Source organism: Manis pentadactyla, chromosome 3 (assembly GCF_030020395.1).
Source record: "Manis pentadactyla isolate mManPen7 chromosome 3, mManPen7.hap1, whole genome shotgun sequence".
NCBI lineage: Eukaryota > Metazoa > Chordata > Mammalia > Pholidota > Manidae > Manis > Manis pentadactyla.
Window position 1 is genome coordinate 10385001 of NC_080021.1, and position 22386 is coordinate 10407386.

A 22386-nucleotide genomic window follows, 5' to 3' on the forward strand; every position below is an offset into this window, starting at 1 on the left:
GGCCTGTAGGAGCAGGGACACTGGCTTCTAACACCGAGGCGGAAGTTGTTGGAGGGTCTGAATGGCAAACACAACATGGTGTGACCTGAGTTTTAGAAGGATTGTCCTGGCTGCTCAGTGAGAATAGGCTGGGTGAACGGGTGGAGATACTGGTTGGAAGGCCACTGACATAACGCAGGCAGGAGATGACGGGGCTGCCCAGGGGGTGGAGTGGCGATGGGGCCACAGGTGGAAAGTGGAGCCACAAGGATGGCCTGGAGGGTGGGGTGAGTGGGAAAGATGGGAGGGCGCCTGACTCCAGGCTGGGCTCAAGCACCCAAAGAACTGGGGCTGACAGGAATGAGAGGCACATACCTGCCAGAGGGCTCGGGTTTGTCTGGGGAGGTAGGAACCAGTTTGGGAGTTTGCATTACTTCTTGGGACTGGAAGTGAGACCCTCCAATCTGCTCTTCCCTTGCTCTGTGCACAGAATCTAGGGATGCTTGTGAACACCTGCTGTGTTCCTGCAACAAGGCTGCCATAGACTGCTTGGCTCAGACCAGGATCAACTCTTCCCTGAACCTTCTGGACCCTTCCTTCTGTCTGGTTCAGCCTCCAGGTGAGAGAACCTGACCCTGTAATCAGCGGTGGGGCTGACGACCTGGGGCAGGAGCTGCATTGGGACCTGTTGTTGCTGTGTCTTCAGATGCAAGCCCGGCACCTTTTACCATTCCCCAAACCCGCTGCTCTAAAGGGACTTCCCAGTGCATTTTCTTTGCAGAGACGACAAGCAGGCAAGAGCTGCCAACACTTCTTCCCAGAGGTAAGGCCTCCCAGAAAAGCTGCCCTTACCTGCACAACAGGGGTCAGACCACTGCTGGGAGCTGGCGGATGCACCTCCTCTGCTGGACCTGCCTCACACAGGCTGGAGTGGCCAGTGGCACTGGAGATGCCCCACTGCCCCCTGGCCCAGGGACACCACTACTTCCAATAAGCTCAGTTTAAACATCCGTAACATGGCCCTATTGCAAACACTGGCTCTGCATTACGTGGACAGGTGTGAATTTAATCCAGTCAGGATGCAGAGCCCTTGACTCTTTCTTGCCTGGGTCTGCAGTGTGACCAGGACAGGCTCTAGGGCTCAACTGCCGAGGCCTCCCAGGAGCAGAAGGCTGCCTCCCTCCTCTACCCTCCAGGACCTGCAGCAAAGAGGACGGCCTGGATCCCAAAGGGGAGGCTTGGAGGGAATAAGGGGGGGCGGCGGTGGTTTTCATGGGTCTCTATTCAGGACCGGGTAGGCTCTTAATAATTGTTTATTGAAGTAAGCACATGATAATTCTTACTTTAAAGCATGCATCTTACAAAAATGTGAGAGTGGAGATTGTGCCAGTCATTCTTTGTTCACCAGAGTTCCCCCAGGCTGTCAGTCCAGATGCCATGGGTACCTGGGGATGGAAGTTCAAGGTGCACCCAGGCCGAGTGTCCCTCCTCTCTGGGGCTGGGGTCTCTTGTCCAGAACTAGTCCTGCAGTGTTTGATGAAGAGAAAGCTGGTGTGTGTGCATGTGGATGTGAGTGTATGTGGGTGTGCAGCATGTGTGTACGGGTGTTCTATCTCTGTGTCACATCTGAGTCCAGAGCTCTTTTTCCTCTGCCATCTTCCTCCCTGTTGAACAGAAATCTCAGGTAGGGATCCCAGATTCCACAGCCACGAGCCTTCGGGGTTCGCAGCCATCTCACTGCACCGGCTGTGGCCAGTGTGTTACCTCCCCAGCAGCACCTGAGCTGGGGCCTTGCTGGGCACCCCCATCCTGGGACCTGCACAAAGGCTGGGTACTCCTGAGATCGAAAGAGCAGCCCTGCTCTGCCCACACCTACAGCGGTCCCCAGCCTGTCAGCAAGCAATGTGCCCAGCAGTCATTGCTGTGGGGGCTTTCTCCTTCCAGCAGTTCCTGTGGAGGCCACAGACCCCAGCCTCTCTGGAGAAGGTGAGTGCAGGGGGACCGGTGTGTGACACAGATACTGACATTTCGATTGTGACATCTACTGGATTAGCTCCCCTAAAATGCCCCCTGCCCGGGTTTGCAATGAAATTGACTGAAGAACCTTCCAGAGCCACCCCTGGTTCTCCCGACCCCCAAACCTCTTCTCTGCTTGCTCTGCCTCCTCCACACTCCCATTCCCACCTTAGAATTGTCACATAAAATGCAGGACAGCCACCCTCAGCCATCTGAAGCTGACTTTCAGATGAACAGCAAACACTTTTTAATATAAGTATGTCCCAGAATTGGCACGGGATGTACACTACAAAGTTATTTGTTGTGCATGTGAAATCCAAATTTACCTGGGCATCCTATATTTTCATTTGCTGAATCTGTCAACCCCGCACCTCAGGGAGATGGCTCTGCGTGACCCCCTCCCTAGAAGTTGGTTTGTTTCTCTGCTTTGTGCTGCTGCTCTGACACTAGAAGCAGAGGGTCATGCTGTAGCTCATCCCTGGCCATCCTCCACGGCCAGGAGCATCCCATCGTGCCCCAAGCTCCTGGAAAGCCTGTGCCTGGGGGTCCAGGTCTAGAGAAAAAAGACAGTGGTGTGCATACTGAACCAAAGCACCGCCATGTGCCCTGCAGCCATTCCCCGAGTGACTGACTGCGGCCAGTTCCGTTCTAAACTGAGGCTATGCTGTGGGCTTCACGGCCCCCAGCCAATCACACACTAACCCCCAAATTCATACATTTTCTACTCTCTTCTTCCTGAACCACCATCCCCTTGTGGCATGGCCCTGGGAAAGATGCAAAGGAAATAAGCTTCTGCAAGGAGTCTTGCATATAGCTGGAGAAAGAGAGTAAAGACACTCATGCATTTGTCCTACCACCCCCTCCACACCCACGACCTAGGCAGCACCCACCAATGCCCACCCAAGGAGGAGGCAGCCCGACTATGGGGCCAAACATCAATACACACGTGCAAGTGTTACGGTTTGTGAGGAAAGCATATAGGGCTTGTAATCGTCCTCACCATCCTGCCATGAAACAGCTGTTTGGAGTCAGGCAGATTCAGGGTGGGATCCGGGCTCTCCCGTTTCCAGCTGTGTGACTGTGGAACTTCAGTTCAACCTCTCTAAACCCATTTATTCATTTGTATAAAGCAGGGGCTGGCGCATTTTTTTTCTGTGAAAGACCAGATAGAAAATATTTCAGACTTTGTAACACCACAGGGTCTCTGTTGAAACTGCTCAATTCTGCCATTGTAGCAGGACAGCAGCCACAGTCTTCACTGGATGGGTGTGGCTGTGTTCTAATAAAATTTTATTTGCAAAAGCAGGTCAAAAGCTGGGCCATAGTTTACCAACCCCAGGAAAGGGATGGTTATATGCATTCTTAGGGTGGCAGAAGGTTTAATTGAGAGAGAGCATGGGAAGATTCTGGACCAGGGTCTTCTTCCAGAAACTCTGGTGTGGCTATAAAAAACAGCACCCACCACTGAACCACATGTGGGATGCTGGAAGCCTGTTTAAAATACATAATCTCATTTAGTGCACACAGCCCTATGAAATAATTGCTGTGAGCTCCATGTTAAGATGGTAAATTGAGATGGAGACAAAATTGTCCAAGACGCAATCCTGGGTGGTGGGGTTTGGATTTGAAGCATCCTATGCGTCTGTCCTTATTTCTAGACTGAGCTCCCTCTTACACTGGCTTGCCCCACAGACCTGCTCCAATAATGGGAAGCAATGGTCCTTTCTCCCAGCGAGGCATTTGCTGGTCTCTTTGCCTAAACACAGAACTGATGTTAATCTGGCCCCTTGCCCACTGAATGAGGACCTAATTGAGCATCAATATGCAGACTTACTCCCCAGTCAGATTGCCATCGACCCTCTCTCCTCAGTCTCTGAGTCCCCAAGACTGGTTCATTTGCAGGTGACCCCTGTCTGGCTTCCACACTGAGCTGCATGGAGAGTTCAAGTTGGGCTTTTTCTTTCAACAGTGACTGCTGAGACTGACCCACTGACCACTCTCTCCAGGACAAGTAAGCAGAGGGGAATGTGGAAGAGGACAGGCTGGAACCCAGTGGAGACATGTCATTGAAATATTTGCATTCAGATCTGCTGACTGCTTTTTGACAAGGCTCAGAGGAAGTATTATACCAATTTCTGCATTATGTAGGAAACTGAGGCTCTGGGAGGTTAAAAGCACCAGGTCATTCAGGGCTTGTTGCACTGGTCTCCAACCCTAGCTTTAGGCTATAAGACTTGTTTTCTTCCCATCATACATTAGTGACTCATGCCAAGAAACCTCTTACCTAAACATTTCTAGACCAAGATGTCATCAGAAGAGCATTTTCTTTGCTTGTGGTGATTACTAACCATCGACCTTTTATTAATAAGCATAAATCACTGATAGTAACTATTTACTAATTGCAGAGACACACAGAGTCCTTGACTAACAGGCATTGGCATTGCTGAGGATCTCAGTGTGCTCGCGTGTTGCTAAGGCCCTACACACATCCCCTGAGTCACTCCTCCCTGGTCCTAGAGGCCCATTACTATCCCCATTTTACAGAAAAAGGAGAAATGCCAAGAGGTAGAGTCATTTGTCCAGTATGGCTTAGTATTCCTTTAACTCTGAATCTATCCATTTTTCCTTTAAAGAGATCCTTTCAATCTTGACCTTTGACATACTGAATTTAAAACAGTTCCTCCCTGCCAAGCATTGTGGAGTTAGCATAACCAGAAGTGAAAAGTAGCCTAGTGTAGTGGGTAAGAGTGTCAGATTTGGCCAGGTAGCCCAGATTTGAATTCTGCCATTTCTTAGCTCCATGACCTTGAACAAGTGACCTAGCTTTTCTATGTGTCCCCTTTCTCACCTCTGAATGAGGGTGAGCATAGTACTAACTCACGGGTTGTCACGGAGTTCATACAAGCAAATCACGTAGTGCTGCATTTGTCACATAGTAAGCCTTAGTCTGTTCTGGCCGCTATAACAAAGTGCCACAGACTGGGTGCATTATAAACAACAGACTTGTGTTTCTTATTGTTCTGGAGGCTGGAAGCCCAAGATCAAGGCAGCAGCATAGTCAGGTTCTGGTGAGGACCCACTTCCTGGCTCATAGACAGCCACCTTCTTGCTGTGTGCTTGCATGGTGGAAGGGGCAGGGAGCTGCATGGGGAATCTCTTATAAGGGCACTAATCTCATTCATGGGGGCCCCACGCTCAGGACCTAATCACCTCCCAAAGGCCCACATCTCCAAATGCCATCACATTGGGGCTTAGGTTTCAACATATGAATTTGAGGGGGACACGAACATTCAGTCTACAGCATTAGTAGGAGCTTAATAACTTAAACAACCATAACAAACTCATTTTACAGAGAAACCAGGCCCAGCAGCCCTGGAGCCGCATAGCAAACAACAGGGATCACATGACTCTGCAGCTTCATCCTTCTCTGTTCAAAAATGTGTGATTACTAAAAAAAAATTTTTTTATTTTTTGTTCTAACTCTGGGGAAGTCTGTTTTCCTGGAGTATTTCAAAGACTCACCTGGTTCTAGCCTGGCAAGTTGCAGCTGCATTTGCCAGCAAGCCCTGGCCTTGGGGGTTTGGGGCTCAGCAGCGACGCTGCCATCACCAGCTCTCCTGGGAGGTGACCAGGGCCACACTGCCTCCTGTGCCCAGTGGGATGGGAGCTCCCTCTGGAGATCAAGGTGGGCCAGCCTGGGGCTGACACTCACCCTGTCTTTCTTCTGCTGGGGACAGAACCAGGCCAAAATCAGGAAGACATGGAAACTGCTGGGGCCACACCCCCTCCAGGTAAGCAGGCTCAGCTTCTCTGGTCTTTGTATATGTCGTGGTCCCCTATACATTTATGAAATCAAATGTATTCCAAAAGATGGAAGAAATCATTAAAGCCAATCTACTTTTACATGCCCCCAAAAGCAGACAAATGAAAATAAAAAATAGTTCCATTAGTAGGAAGAAATGGAAGCTTACCTGCTGAAGACATGCTTTTCAGAAAAATGCAGTAAACTATATTTCATTTTATATTTAAATCACCTGTAATTCCACATTTTAATGCCACTCAATATTGGAAGATGCTTTCTCCTAGACTCCCCCTGACCCCAGAGCGTATATCTATGAGGATTAGGAAAATGGAGAATACTTGGCAGCCATGGTTTTACAGTCCAGGTTATGTCACTTAACATAATGTGATGATATTTCCCTGGCATTCAATATTTTTCTGCAACATGATTTTGAGTGGCTGTCCAATAGTTTCTTCAATAGCCTCTCCCCACTCCTCCAGGCCAATTATTTTTAACATTTGTTATAAATAATAGATGTACACTTTCCTTATGCCCATTTACTTGAATGAATTCATCAGGATTAATGCCGACAAGTTGATTACTGGATAAGGGGTGGAATCATTTTAGGGTTCCTGATGTGTTGTCAAATTGCCCCAGAAAGAAGCTGAACCAATCTGCACTCGTATGCTCATTACAGCAGCCAGTACTGCGTACTATTACTTAAAAACAAAAGCACACACAAAAAAACGCTACTCATTTTAATAGAAAAGAAGTAGTTACTCATTTTTTTCCCCCTTCTCCATCTGATGGAAATTGAAAGTGGTATTTTTTTGTCCCTGAGCTTGGCTGGCCTCTCACTCTGGGAACTTTTGACCAGGCCTGGACAGAATTACCAGATCGTAACTGGCTTTATGGAGGAGGCTCATCAGGGTCAGAGCTCAGGGTATGGGACCGACTGCTCTGAGACACGCAGTGGCCTTTCCAGTGTGGGCTGAAAGGGGGCAAGAGAAATTTATTCATCAGTGGTGTGGCCAGTCAGGCAGAGTGATTAGTACCAAATGCCCTCGTCTAAGAGGAATGGGGGTCTCAGATTTGATTAGCTCCAATAATCCCGGAAGCTCTTCCTCAAGGGATGAGGGCTCCCAGCAGGGTCTCAGACTTAACAGGGACCAGACACTGGGTTTCTGGGAGTTCCATCAGCTTGTGGAGCTTTCCACCTGGAGAGTCTATAACCCCAGATTAAATGTATGGATGTTTTCACACTCACTGAGCAATTCCAACAGCTACAATCCAGTTTCATCATTTCTAGGCATTTAGATAGAAGGATTATTCAAACACCGGAACAGGTATTATTGACATAGTTGTACAAATGGGGAAATTAAGATCGAGAGTGGCTGGTGATCTGCCCAAGGTCATACATCTAGTGAGTGGCTGAGCTAAAATTCATGCTTTTACCTCTCTGTTCTTTCCACTCTGCCATGCTCACTCAATGAGTTTTGGCAAAGAGAAACAGGACCAGGCAGTTGTGAAAGGTGCAAAGACGTTTTATTCAGGCTTGAGCCAGCAGAGAAGAGAGACTTCAGTTGAGACTAAACAGCTCAACTCGGATCTGCAGGGGTGGCTGGGTGTTTGAAAGGGAGAAGAGGAAGGGGCAGCTAGCAGGGGCTCCAGCAGAGTCAGGAAGTGGAAAATTCCAGAAGGGGGGTAGGGGGCTGTTTTCTGGGAATGGTTAGGCAAGGCAGGTGCTGGGCCAGTGAAATTTGGCTGCCTTGAGCTTTCTCAGGCAGGAATTTAAGGGGGAGCAGGGGGCTGGGTCATCCCAGGAAAATCAGGTCAGGGTTTAAGTCTCTTAGTGGGAGGGGTGCACACAATAGTTTGTGCCAGGAGTTTGCGGTCCTCCCAAGCCCAGGTTGAGGCCTAGCTGAGCAACTCTCAGAGGAGCCTGCCTCAGGTTTGGTCAAGGAGAGTGTTTGCCGTCTCGGGCAGTGGGGACAGGGAGGGCCACTGGCTGACGGGCTTCTGTCTGTGGAGCTGGGGAGCCATAAAGGTGTGTGTTTGCAGCATCTGCAGACATTGCTGCCGCGATGAAAGGTGTCACCGTTGCCCCTGCTGGCATTAAATCTTTGGGGTTGGCTGTGTCATCTGGCAAAAGTGGTCCTGAGGAGACCCCTGGAAAAGGTGAGCAGAAGCAGGCAGAGAAGGGTCTGTCCCCTCCCCACCCCGGGATCCTTTGGATAGGTGAACAGAGCCCTTTAGGTCACTGGGCGCAACTGGGACCCCTCATGTTGTGCAACAAGAGGGTTCCATCCCCCTTGCTGGGTGAGTGCATGAGGCTCAGAGGAGACTGGACTTGCCTGCAGGCCCTCAGCTGCTGGGAAGCTGAGGCAGGGACAGGACCCCTGACCGAGCCCTCTCCCCACTCCTCCAGGCCCTAAAGAAGTTCCTTGCACCCATCCATACCATGGATCGTTGGAAAGAAGGAAACACTTGGGTTTTAATAATCCTGCCCCATCTCTCCCCCTCCTGGATGCCTTACCAAGGACCCTGCCGCCATGAGGGGCCAAGGCAGCTGGGCACAGAGGGGGACTTCGTTAGTACACGTGCAAGCCCACTGCAGTGTGCAGTGCAGAGCTATGGAGAGCTGCCCCTGAGGGCGAGGCCGGGCCAGCGGCCCGAGCAAGACCTCTAGCTTCTTAGTTCTTCCCTCACCAAACCGATGATGACAAGGTTTGCCCCGTAGACTTTAGCGCCACTTAGCCAATGTTGCGGCAGAGGAGGAAGAGAATGGGGCTGTGGGGAGGGCAGGGAGAGGGACAGAGCAGAGGCAGAGACACTGCAAACAAATCAAGGGCTCTGAGAGGCAAGCCCTGTAGGGTGTGCTGACGTGAGGGAGCCAGGGAGAGTAAGAGGGCAGCCAGGGCCCCCCTAGGGTGCTGGCCCTGCTGGGTCCCCAGGGAAACCCAGTCACTCTGCTCAGTAATAAAATGTGGCCTGACGAGCATCTTCAGCCCTGACTGGTCCCCACCCCTCAGGAGGACTTAACAGGCCGTCTGGGCAGTGGTAGGAGCCTGTGAGAAAGACCTGTTTTCTGACAGGTGACTCACAGGTGGGGGACGAGCCAGAAATCAGTTTTCCCAGGAGAATGGGGATGGGGTGGTGGCAGAGGACATGGTTTTCTTATACGATCAGTGCCCATCTGGATTGCTGCCTGCATTCAGTGAGGGCTGCCCTTGTTCCCCACATTTCTTGTTTTCCTGAGAGTCCTTGCTTCTCACCAGCCTGTGACAGGTTCACCTTCCTGCACCTGGGAAGTGGGGGCAACATGTGGGCGATGCCACAGCTTGGACAGATGCTCTTTTGTCTGACATCCCGGTGCCCAGAGGAATTTGAATCTTACGGCTGTTACTGCGGGCAAGAAGGACAAGGCGAGCCGAGGGACGCCCTGGACAGGTACGGACTGGCGAGGCCTGCAAGCCGGCGTGCGGGTGCAGAGCCCTGAGAACCCTCTGTGCTGGCACAGCTCCAGGCTTCCCAGGGAGCTTGTTGCATGTGCCATCCCACTCAGAGTGGCTTGTCACCATTATAGGCACATTTCCCTGATGAGCAGCGGGGCTCAGACACGTGTGAGGTCATTCAGTTGTGAAGGGGCAGAGCGAGACATTCCCAGACCTTTTGACTGGGGAATCTGGAGCCTTTAGCTCCAGCATGAGAACCGCCCAGCTGCCCTAAAAGGGTTGATCTGCAGAGACACAAAAATTAACAATCCGCCCATTTTCCAATGAACGAGGTATTGAATGGGTGTCTCCAGTCTGTTTTCCCTGCAGGTGGCCACACTCAAATTAATGCTCAACAACCTTTAAGTGTAACTGTTAAATTTTATATCTACCACTCTTGGAGGAATTTCCATGCATTAATTAATTTATTCACATATATACATGCATTCAACCCGCATTTCTTGAGTTTTGCTTCGTGCTGGTGTCTGTGCTAAGTGGTGGGGATTAAACCTAAACAAGGCAGATCAGAGCAAACTGCCTGTGCCCCAGAGGAGCTTCCATAGAGAAAGAAATGGACAATTAAACAAAATTCCTATCCAAAATAGTAAATGCCATAGGAGAAAGGAAGGAAACCATGGAGATGTCAAACTGGAGGTGAGTGTGGGGATTATTGGGCAATATTCTGAAAGCAGAGCCGATCAGGTTTGAAGACTGAATGCAGGTGGAGCCTGGCCCTTCCTCCAGCCTCTGCAGGGCATTCAAGGAGATGGAAATCAGGGGCTCTGCCACACAGGCAACCTTCAAAACTCACCTCCCACCGGGTCACCCTAAAGGTGCTTTTGAATATATATATACATCAATGTGGAATCATAAGCATGTCTCTTATCATGAATTGGACATATACCCTCTGCTGTCCAAGACAGAAAACCACTTAAATATTGGTCCTGAGTCCATAGCGCTCAGTGAGGTAAGGCAAGGGGTGGGGGTCTACACTGCAGCAGTCGCTGTGTTCTGCTGAACCCCATGGAAAAATGCTGGGATGCCTGTGAAGAGGTTTCCTGACCACTGGCCATATTTCACAAAAGCATAAGATTTGATCAGGCAGGCAGGCAAGTAAGTTATGTTATGACGTCCTTGACGTCCGTAAGGAAGGAACTGAAGAACTGAAACCACTTCCTGCAAGGGTGTCTTTTCAAAACTGTGCATACTTTACATTCTGGGCAATTTGAGTGACTTCAGATTTTAACCATTATATTAACTATCTGCTATCACCCTCCCCAGCCAGATGCACACTCAAGATCGTGTGTCTCTACTGTAGTAACAGCTGAACGGGGGCTGTCTTTGGCTGATGCGCCACGCAAGGCAGGGTTGTTCCTCTGATTGCTGGCTGCATGGAAAAGCTGGTACGCTTATGCCCTGCTGAGCCCTAGGGCTGCCGGCAAGCTGCAGCTCTCTGATCCTGCTTGGGTTGTGGTCCCCAAGGTCAAGGGAGAGCTATCACAGGACAGGGAAGAGCTGAAAAGAGAGGATTTAGGGAGCAGTTGCCGCCCCCGTTTTGGCTGGAGCAGTCACAAGGACCCTCAGAAGGTCCATCTGGCTGAGGACACTGGAGGTTGTGAGGCTTTGCCAGGCCCAGTGGGTGCATCTAAAAAGCAAGATACTGATTCGTTCCACGTTTACTGAGGTCTTGCTCCATGCTGGCCACCTTTCTAGCTCTATTTCTTTATTTGTGCTCAAGATAGTCACTCTGCTCTCTTTCAAGGCTGGGGACCAAGGGAATGTCCTGTGGGTGTGGGATTAACTGATCTAGCATGTGAAAGGCTGGAGGGAGTGGATTCAGTGCTAGCCCATTGGTACCTTTGTGTAAACTAAAAATGGTATTCCTTCCTCAAGACTATTTCCATCTGTTTTAAAATTACTATAAAAACAGGCAAATCATTCAACTCATAGTCAACAGAATCATAATAACAATACAAAAAAAATTTTTTTCAATAGTAAGTTGGGAGCTCTGGGCAAACTCTAAGGGTTTTCCTTGGTCTCAGGTGCTGTCTGTCTCACCACTGCTGCCTGGAGCAGGTGGGAAGGCTGGGCTGCCTGCTCGAGAGGCTTCCCCGGGCGCCAGTGGTGTGCGCGGACCACACTCCCAAGTGTAAGTGCACTGGCCTCACAGTGAGTTATTCTTCCGTTCTGGCCAGTGGCGTGACCACAGCGTATGCGTGGGGATGCTTTCCAAGGCACTTCATACTGTCATTTAATACTCTCAACTTCGAGGCACACTCGAAGGACCTCTCCTCTACGGGTGAGGAGCCTCAAGTTCTAGAGAGTGAGTTGGCTGCCTGAAGTCACACAGCTGGTTCAGAGCAGAATGGGGAACAGTATAAACAGCCAACGCTTCTTGTGTGCCTACTAGGCGCTGTTCTAAGCTCTGATGTAGTGATCCACAACAGCCCTTGAGGTAGCACTGAGGTGTCCCATTTTCCGGAGGAGGCGGCTGAGGCCCAGACCCACACGTAGAAGTGGTCAGGCTGGGATTGGGAGTGAACCATTTGCCTCAGGCTTGAACTGAGTCTTCACTTTGCACATGGGTTTTAAAGGATTCTTTTTCCCTGAAGAAGCAGAAACTGTGTCCCCAGGGAGATCCTCTGAGGAGCCCTATGGACAGGGGCTGCTCTGGTGGAGGGAGGGGTGGCCCACAGCTTTGCACTTACGGTGCTGGAGGCTGAGGCTTGCCTGTGGCCAGTCGAGGCTTGTCCCTAGAGGCCCCTCTGGCAGCATGCCTGGCTTGCTCTAGAACAGGCTCTGTCCATGCTCACTGGCTCCATTTCCTCACTCACAAGGTGGATGCATTGCCCTTATGCTTTACAGTATAAAACGAAATGCTCCCGCAGCATTCACAACAGCCCCGGGAAGGTTGCTTCTCTTCCTCGTTTCCATCTGGGGAAGCCCCACCACTGAGCCCCCTCTGCAAACTGCAGGGACCTGCTGACCATCTTGCTTGTAGGACCACGTGTGCCTCTCACGCCCCCAGGAGCTGTGTTTGTATCATTCATTTTTCATTCAGTCAGTCATTATTTTATTTCACTAATTGTCTACCCACCCAACAAACCTTTCCTGGACCTAGGAAAACAATGAACATGCACGCTGCCTTCCTCAAATCCCTCACAGCCTGCAGAGAAGAGAGACAAACAGGTGCTAGTCTAATCCCGTGTGAACGAGCCAACAGGTAGTACAGGTGTCCTGGGAGTGTGGGTACAGGGGGTTTGAGCCTGCACAGTATGGTGGTGAGGGTGGGAGAACTTGGGAGAAGTCACAGGAGGAAGTGAGGTGAGGTCTCACAAGAAATGAGCAGGGTCCCAGATGGCCACACTGGCTGCGGATGTTCCAGCAGGAGGGAAAAGAGAAAAACCGTGGCATTTTGGAAACTCCCAGCACTTGAGGTCGGTGGGAGGGATGGCTATGATGCATGGTGGGGCTGGGACACAGACAGATACTAGATTATTAACCAAGACTGAAACATGCACACTTTGTCCTAGGGGGCACAGGCCCCAGGGGTGGGCTTAGGGCCCATGAGTGACGGGATCAGATCATCATTGTTGTGGTGTGATCCATCCATGCCAGGAGGTCCCACCTGCTCAGCTGAAGGCTCCTTGTCCATCCTGCAGTCTCCCAGAATCCACAAACACCAGTCTAAGCTCCTACAGAGCTTCTCTGAGCTGGTTCCAACCCTCTACGAGCTCTGGGCACAGTGCCCCACACAGGTGCAGGTGATGGGGATTGAGAATTGTGGCCTCTCAGCCTGCTCTGGGCCGAGCTGACACTGCACTCGGGGTGGAAGGACAGAGCTGCTCTGGGGGACCAGGCGTCCCCTCTGCTGAGCACCTCCTTAGTTTCCCCTCCTCTTTCTGCTTCCTGCTGTTGGACTGTAACATGTCTGGAGCTGATGTGGAGGCCAGTGCAGAAAATGAGCTGTGTCTGTGCGGTGAGCAAAAATCTGGTTGATGAACACTGTATGGGAGAATCAGACAAAAAAGAAAAATATTCAACAGAACAAATACTAAAAGACTAGCTTCCTTGAAAACTACAGGTAACAGGGATAATATCTGCAGGATCTTACCTCTGTCTTGGCACCTGCAAACACATTATGTCATAGAATCACACAGGTGATTCCCATTCCCCACCCCCACTGAGCACAACTGAAACGTTCACAAAATAGGGTGGGGTGCCAGATTTAGCAAATAAGTTTATTAATCCGAAGTTCAGATAAACAACAAATTATTGGTTAGTATAAAAATGCCCCAAATGAACATACATATATGGATACATATTTATCTTATATTCAAATTTAACTGAGTACCTGTATTTCTTCTGCTAATATTACAAGAATGGACAAGAATTACTATTTCCACTTGGCAAAGGGGGAAACTCTAGCCCAGGTAAGTAAGGTAACAATTCAACCCAATAAATATTTCCCCCAGAGCTGACTCAGGAAATGTGTGTCAAGAATTGACTTAGGTGTTAGGGACACATGGGTTCTGCCAGCCAGATTCTCTGTCCGGCTGGAGAGAAAGGTGGACACAAAAAGAGACAATTACCGTGCCATGTCATTAACACACAACCCACTAGCATAGAAGGAACCACAGGGTGGGATTCGATGGGAGCCTATGTGAAGGATGCTGCTAGCATGGGTCCCAGGGAAGCTTTCTGGGGCAGAGGATGCCTAGCAGCCTTGATAAATGAGCATGAGTTATCCAGGAGGAGGAAGTGGAGAACACTGCCGGTCGGGAAGTCAGTGTATGCTGGGGGCCAGGATCTTTCCAGATGGGGGCGGGAGCACAGGGCCAAAGGGGGCGTCAAGCGGCTGTGGAGGCCTTCGCTGGCTGTCCTCCGTCTCATGACTCACTGCCACTCTCTCCTTGCCCTCTAAGGTGTGGGGCAGAGCCTGTGCGCGAAGCTGCTTTGTGCCTGTGACCAGACGGCAGCCGAGTGCATGGCCTCTGCCTTCTTTAACCAAAGCCTCCAGGCACCAGGCAGACTAGAGTGCCAGGGCGGCCGGCGCTCCTGCGAGGACAGCCTGCACGGAGGGCCCTCCGCCTCCTCCCTGGGCTCCAGCTCTGAGGAGAACAGCGAGGAGGCCTCACCCCACACGGGGGGCCTGAGAAGAACCAGAAGATCTCTGGGGAAGTCACCCGGTCCCGTGGGGACCAGCCCACAGCGTGGTCCCTGACGGGCCCCGAGAAAATGATGAGCACACCCTGCAGCTCTGTTGCCCACTTACTGTACCTCTTCGGGGCTCCGTCTGTCCTCAGCAGAGGCTCACAGGGAAGAGGCAGCCAGACCCTGGCACACATGCACTGATCTGCTCGTCAGCTCACGTTCTACTGTGCATTTGGAGAAGGCAGATCGGGGTAGTTCTACCCTTCCTGTAGTGCCCTGTGGAAGCTCAATAAATACTCCGATCAATGTCTGCTTGGGTTTTGTTTTGAAGAGATGCTGTAGATACTGGTGCATGAATAGACTGCACAGGTGAGATGACAGAGCAATGGAGGGAAAGCATGACCTCCACGCCCTCACCACTGAAAGCTGCTTTTCCTTCTGTTTAAAAAAAGTAATAGAAAGGAGATTATTTAATCCATCTTATGAGGTCACCTATGGGTCAGCAATAAGCCACCAAAGATCAGTGCCAAGGACTGGAAATGACAGCTCTTCTGGTATGTGCCCTAAAAAAACACTTGCCATTCTAGTTATTAGGAGTGGCCATGTGCTGCAGTCACCACTTGAGAACCTCTGCTCACCCTGTCTTGGGCCCTGGACTTTTTTTTTTAGTAGGGTTATCCCAGTGGCTGGGAGACTGAGGGATGCAAATGCCCACTCTGACATAGGCAAGTCAGTATTATGGTAGTTGTAAAAAACTGAAATTATACCCATCCATCCCTCCACCCATGCACCCAGTAGTTAATGAGGTTTTACTGTGTACCAGGCAAAAGGCAGCGTGCTACTGAAATCCCCCTCAATACTAGATAGGCACACAAACGCTTCGGTTCTCACCACACCCTTGGTTCCCAACCTCCATAAATCATGGGTCCTACAGAGACGACACTGAGTCCCTGCCAGCACCTCAATTAGATCAGACAGCAGAGCCTCTAGAGTTCAGTGTTTGCTGACCTCATCGCAGGAAAATACCCTTAAGTTGGCAACACCTTAAGACATCGAAAGGTCTTGGTGCCAAACCAACAATTGATGTCCTTCCCTACCTTCCAGGGACTCATGTGATCAGTGCCTTTTGATGAATCCAACGCGCTGGAAATTTTTTAATAATGTGACCTTAACTGATAGGCTAAGTTTGGATTCTCCCAGAAGTGAACCGTCTGACAGGGACTCGAGAGCAAGCGGTTTGGGAAGTGAAGGAGAGCAGAGTGAAGTGAGACAGGACCGACCGGAAGGGTAGCCAGCAGAGGGCGCATTGCCTCCGGTGGTATTTCCTTCTGGCCTGCTGCTGCACACGGGGGCAAGGTGGGCTCCAGGGGCCAGAGAAAGCCTTCTGCAGGTGAAGAAAAGCAGGTTCTAGCACGCATACAGTGGTGACGGAGAGGCATACCGCGGATGGCACTTGCTCGCTGGCTAGCTCCTCCCTCCCTTCAACCCAGCAGGTACTTGCTGTGTCCACTCCCCACGGCTGTCGCTGTGCCAGCTCAGCCACTGACCCACATGTAAGGTGACCATCAGTCTTCTCATGTCTTCACCTGAGGCAGGTGAATTCCGCTGAAGCAACTGAGCTGACCCACTTCACTCTTAATGACCACAAACCTCACACGGATGCTCCACCTTTTCTTAGTAAAATGGCTTTTCTGCTCTCCAAGCCGACTGTTCAGTCCCTTCTCTCCGCTCCTCAAAGTCCCTCACCTCCCTGCCACTCTCAGCTGATGACTGTCAAGAGCCATGAAGACAGTATCTTCAACTGTGCATTTGAAGAAGGTAGACAGGATAGTCCTAGATCCTAAGGGCCTGAGATTCCACCTTACTTGCAACCTAACAAGTTGGCCTGCGTATCGTGGATGCTGGCAGAATACACAAGACCCTGGGGTCAGAGATGAACTTTACCTCCAGCAATGGCAGTTGCTTGAGCATCAGCATTTATGCTGGTTCCTCCAGCCCTGAAGCCATGCAAGGTCAGTGACACCTACACACACTGCCTTCTTGTTCCAATGAAGTGTTCCTTACTCATGTCAAAGGTCTATCTCCCCATGTTCCAGGTACAATGCCCTATTGCTTTCTCTGGGGTTTGAGTCCTGCAAAACTTCCTCTGTATTCTATTTCTCAATTTATCCCTTTTTCCTGAACCATTCGAATCAACAGGGCAAACATGCCCCAAACTCCCACCTTTGAAAATCCCTTCCTTGACTGATTAAGCAAGATGGAGGAAACGGAAATTACATGTCTGATGCTCCTAGTCCTGTCCTTAAATACCAGGCTCTGTGGTGCTGTACTGGCCATGGTTCGCCTGACTTCACACCATCGACTCACCACCTCTTACTCAGACAATGCTGTGGTAACCTGTTCTTCATAGGCTTCCACCTGCCTCGTTCACAGAGGTGGGGTCAGACAATGCCTGCCTTCTGTACTCCCATACATCTTGTGTTCTGACACAGCACTTCTCTGGGATGAGGCATGGACACCTTGGGAAAGTGCTCAGCACTCAAGCACACATAATGCAGACACAGGGAGTTAATGTCAGCAGGGTGACCTGTGTCCATGAAGATCAGAAGCCAAGGGATGCAGGCTTCCCTGACTTCCATCACCTGCATGGACAGTTCTGAGATTACTTCTTGAGACTCTTTAGAATGTCCAGTAGGATGGATCTCCAATTACCTACAGTGATGGCCAATTCCTAGATGAAGCCTCTTAGTGAGCTTTTTCTCCTTCCATTTCACTGGTCTAGTCCCTTGCTGGGCTTCCCTGGGATCACCTCCCAGAGTAATCCTTGCATGAAAGCCTCCATCTTAGGCTCTGCTTTAGGAGAACCTAGGCTAAGAGGGTGCCTTTCTAATATAGTCTGCCTCTAACTCAAAGTGTAAATAAAAGGCGATACAGCAAAAGTAAGAGGCAGTTTGATTCTCCCACCTTGGCTCTGCTTTCCATTCTGCTGTGTATGATTTACACAGCAAGGAGATGGGGCCGAGATACAAACATTAAGACTGCGGCAGAGATGGCGACCACGCTGTCACGAGCCCGCACCATGAACTTTCTCTCAGCTCCATCCCATCCTGACTGGCAGTTACGGTTCTGCAACTTCCAGTGATGTGAGGGTGAATCCACTTGGCAACTTCATTTTTACTAGAGCTCCTACTTTTTAACCAAAACTAAGTACAAAATAATGTAATAGCAGCTATTATAAAATGTACTTTACACAGAAATAATCTGATTTTGTTTCAGTGCTTACATAAGAATTGCAAAGTGAATTTTTACACTTCAAAAAACTTACTTAATTACATTTATTACATATATTGGCGTGAATAAGAAATCGGTTACATTTTCAGTCAGGAAGAAGGAAAACTTTGAAAAGGGGGACATTAATTGCTGATAAAATATAGTATTATTTCTCTAAAAGATAATGATTCAGAAGTATGGAGTGAGTGTGTGTGTGTGTGTGTGTGTGTGTTTGGGTTAACTCGAATGACAAACTCCATATACGTCAAAAACAACACAAATATAAGGAACACTGAAATGTTAACTATTTAATGTCAAGAAAACGAATGAATGAAATAAGCAACTGTATACAGCAAAAAGAGAATGATTAAGTTTATTTAAGAGTTTTAAATATCTACAAAAATAGAGCAATACAGTGAACTTCAACAAATCCTAAATTTTCCGTCTCCAAACTGGCTGCAATACAGTATGTACACCTATTACCTGCTGGATCTGCAATCTCCTGCAAGGAACAGGGCAAAGAAAATATCCATTTCTTGGGAATAACTATTAACAAGACAAGTTCAGCAATCTAGGATATACAGAAGTCTACTATGATTTAAGAATGACAACAAGGAAAAAAACCCACAAACCCACACCAACAGTTTACAAACAGACCAAGAGAAAGGTGTGATAAACATTAACTCAAATGGTTTTCCCTTAACATGCAATACATGCATTTTTAAGTCACAAAGAAACATGAATTTTTGTAGAGCAAAGTTTGTTTTGCATGAGTGCAAATGTGTATCTTTTCTTATACTAAATTATATTTTTCATACAAAAGCACACAGTGTTAATCTATAAAATGACATCCAAGTGGATGATGTTTTAGCATGTCCTCCTGCTTAGATTTTTTTAAATGCATAAATATTAATATCCTTCTTTAAAAATATAGAAGAAAAAAGGGAAATAAAAAGCATAAAACCACCTAAACAGTGAAACGTTTGGCCTGTTCACAAGGCAGCTACAGTGACAGCTGCAGTGGGACTTCCTAACCCTCCGTGGCGCCCGCATGTACTGAGTCTGGTAACAAGGTCTGGTTTATCTACATGTACTAACCTAGAGCCCAGGATCGTTTGAGATCATTTTACTGGTTTAAATGACTAGGATCTTTTGTAAGACACTTCAAGATGCTGTATTTTGGTTTAAATTTTCAAAAAATCTTGGGTATGCTTGCTCTATTATCACTTCCTTCCTTTTTTCTGTTTCCAGTAACAGGGCTCAAATAATCATAAACACAAAGTTATAACATGCTATTTCCCACTGCAATTTTTCAAACAAAAATAAACTAAACTGAATTGCTTTTTGGGCTGTAATTTTTGGTATGTCTATTATTTTATGTAAAAAGAAAATAAATCTGAAGAGGTACCAGAATTATAAACAAGTTCTTTTATTTAAAAAGTCCTAAAAGAATTTTATAAGAGTTGCAAAGAAAGTTGTTCATTTTTGCCATGTGATGGAATTTACTCAAATGTACATAATTTTAAGAAAACACTAAACATGTTTTAGTCTATGTGTAGGGTACATGTGTAATCCTGATAGCTTAAGTCAACAGAAGTTTAAACTGACAATCCTTAGCACACTGATTGCTAAAACCATAGGCACTCTTTTCAAATGTAATGTAATAAATCGTAAACACAGATGCCTAAAAGTTATGTTCAAATCTTAAAAATTAAAAGTTCATCCGGGAATTTTTTTACTATGAGGATTTAAAACACTGCACAATATAAAAATGTAAATTAATGTGCTTTTAACAGAAATCAAAATGTACAAACTCTTCACAGGTGAACCAGCAGCTGTTTTAAATGTCTTTTCTTCTATACTAAATATATATTTCATTTAATTAAGGAGCCACAGCAAAATACTAGTTTAATTTCAAACTATAGTCTGTAAACTAATACATCTTATGATGTAAAAATATTGCACAGTTCGGGATTTCAAGAGTAAGCTCTAAGCCTCTCAAGTACAATGGCCAAACTCTCAGCAGAAAACACAGTATTACAAGACTGGATACTTTAAAGTATGGTGATTTTAGGGTCATATTCTAGGAATATTATTTAATAGATGTCTTACTACCATAAACAAGTTGAGGAATGCCTATCACATATTGGTACAGTAAACAAGTAGAGGGATGTCTGTTGTTACATCAAACACATGGGGACAAAGAGCCACAGAACTGCTTGCAGCCCCAGGATTAGGAATATATTTGTATGTATTCGCTTTTGCAAATACCAAAAAACAAAAGCAATTCTACCTCTAAGCAGCTGTGTAGGTGTCTAAGAAATACAGCAGACATTTTCAACCCTCTGAAGGCAGAATTTTTAAATTACATGTTTGTGAAAAGTTTAAAATATATTGTTTAACAATGAAATAATGTGAGACCAATATATGTTCAACTTCAAAAACCAATAGGAACCTACCTTAAAAGGAATTAACAGGCATCAATCTATCTCCAAAAGTAGGTTATTATCTTCTAAATCATATATAGGTTCCAAAATTTCTAATACGGTATGCCAAGCATTTGGCTAAAAATAAGTCTCATCCTTTCCAAGAAGTATGCTAATATGCATTAAGTAAACTCTGAAAACTTGTCTTGACCTTAACTTTTAGACTTTAGAATCCCATGCTGAGGTCTTCATGAGCCGCTCAGTACACACACAGATCTGGAAACTTCATCTCATAGACTGGGACAGACTGGTACTGGGCATGCCCAGAAGTAATGGTCAGTGTTCCTGATGGACTGGGAGGGGGGCTGCAAAAGAAGAACAAAGCATTGTCAACAGACGTATTTAAAAGCTGCTCATTTTACAGAGCATTCTAATTACTGCTTGTACACAGCAGATGAGACCCCTTCACTGTGGGGATCAATGGGATGTAGTTGTTGTCCAGCTACCAGGCTGCGTGAGAAAGAGACCAGGAAGGTATCAACTTGTTTTTAAGTCTAAACCAACCATTGCCTTTTGAATATATGTATATGCAACTTTTTATAATGAGCCTACACTATATTCATTCTTGGAAGCTTGCTTTGTTTCATTAGTAAAAAAAATTCTTTGGGCTGTTCTTGACTTCTCAGGCTTGGAGAGTATGTTTTTTTCCTTGCTAAATAAAACTGTCTTCTAGTCATCTCAAAAATAATAATAATAATAATATACATGTATTACCCTTTTTGATGTCAGCATGGTACTTCATTTTATGGAACTACTGTAACTGATTTAATCGGTGGATAAATGTAGTCATTTGTTTTTCATTATTATAAATAATGTTCACAGATCTATTCTTATACATACATTATTTTATCCCAGCTGTTTGTCTCCTTGGTTTATAGCCTTGCAGACAGAATTTCTTGATCAAAGTGACTCACAATTCTGACCCTGGTACATACTGCCAGAGTACCTTCAACATTTGAGGGCACCTGTTTACTCCCTTTCTTTAAATCTCTACCAACCTGGCAGGAAAAAAGGCATTCATTGCTATTTTCAATTTTGGGGTTACTATTAATGCTAAATATCCTGTAGATTTAGTGTTCATTTTACATTTCTTTTAAAATGAATTGTCTATTTGTGTCCATTGACTATTATTTTTATTCTGATGTTTTTCTCTTGTCAATATAGGAAACTAACCTTTCGTCATATGATATAAATACTTTTCCACAGTTCATTATTTAATTCTCAATCCTGTGCTCTTGTTTTTCTTTTGCCAAATTCTTAAAACCTTACAAAGTGTCAATTATTTTCTTATGATTCCTAGTTTTTGTGTTATGCTAAGGAAAACTTTCCCTAGACCAAGATTACAAAAAGTATTCCTGTATGAATTCTAGTATTTCAATGTATTTTTCTAAACAAAGAGTTAAATTTTTCTATTTTGGTAAAAGAAATGAAGGATTCTCTTTCCCTTCACCTTTGCTGGTCAATAGTTTTTATCAGTTGTTCAAATAAGATTTATTGAACATTTGCTCTTTTTCCTAAAAATATGAAGTCTTATCTTTAACACTGATATTTATATTTTCAAATTTTCCTCTATTCTACCTACCTGTACACAGTTCGACCTATTGTTAAGAACCACGTAGTTATCACTTTTTCCTATTCCACAGGCAAATGCTCCCTCCCATGTTTCTTCTACAGCATTTTCCTGACTACTTTATATGTGGATACTTCCATACTGTCTTCAGCATCATTTCTTCAGATAAAAAAAAATTCTGTGAAGATTTTGACTACAATTCTAGATTAATCTGCAGAGAGATGACGTATTTATGAACTACTAAATAACAAGATATGAATTTCTATTTATAGAAGTATTCTTATGTGTATCTCAGAGATTTAGTTATTTCTTGTAAGTCATGTATAGTTCTTTGAGTATGTTACTATTTTACAGCTATGAATATATGATATTGACTTTTCATTAACTAAATATGTACAAATATTAACTTCATATAATCAACTGTAAACTGCACTCAATGAAGCTATTCAGTTGGTTCTCTACTATTTTCCTGATATATTCCTCTATTTTGGCAGAATTATTTTGCAATCACTGTTCCAATATTTATAACATCCCTTTTTTTTTTAAATTGAGGGAGAATTTTCCTAGAGTGAAATGCAGATACTAAGGTACTGGTTGACAAGAAGTGATATTCACACCCCAATACAGACACTGAAC

The 22386-nt window shown here is 46.6% G+C and overlaps 2 protein-coding genes across 6 annotated transcripts in view; one reads left to right on the top strand and one right to left on the bottom strand.

Moving 5' to 3' along the window:
* Window positions 1–15901, top strand: part of OC90 (otoconin 90) — a 29280-nt gene extending 13379 nt beyond the window's left edge. The window contains exons 6-13 of the mRNA XM_036890567.2: window positions 470–598; window positions 761–802; window positions 1924–1965; window positions 5733–5786; window positions 7838–7954; window positions 9055–9226; window positions 11313–11419; window positions 14196–15901. Coding sequence (XP_036746462.2) covers window positions 470–598; window positions 761–802; window positions 1924–1965; window positions 5733–5786; window positions 7838–7954; window positions 9055–9226; window positions 11313–11419; window positions 14196–14494 — 962 coding nt within the window. The 3' untranslated portion in view covers window positions 14495–15901. The remainder of the gene's footprint in view (window positions 1–469; window positions 599–760; window positions 803–1923; window positions 1966–5732; window positions 5787–7837; window positions 7955–9054; window positions 9227–11312; window positions 11420–14195) is intronic.
* A 2141-nt stretch (window positions 15902–18042) lies between these two features.
* Window positions 18043–22386, bottom strand: part of EFR3A (EFR3 homolog A) — a 99978-nt gene continuing 95634 nt past the window's right edge. For all 5 annotated transcript variants that reach the window (XM_036890518.2, XM_036890515.2, XM_036890516.2 and 2 more), the window contains one exon: window positions 18043–20485. In XM_036890518.2, coding sequence (XP_036746413.1) covers window positions 20380–20485 — 106 coding nt within the window. In that variant the 3' untranslated portion in view covers window positions 18043–20379. The remainder of the gene's footprint in view (window positions 20486–22386) is intronic.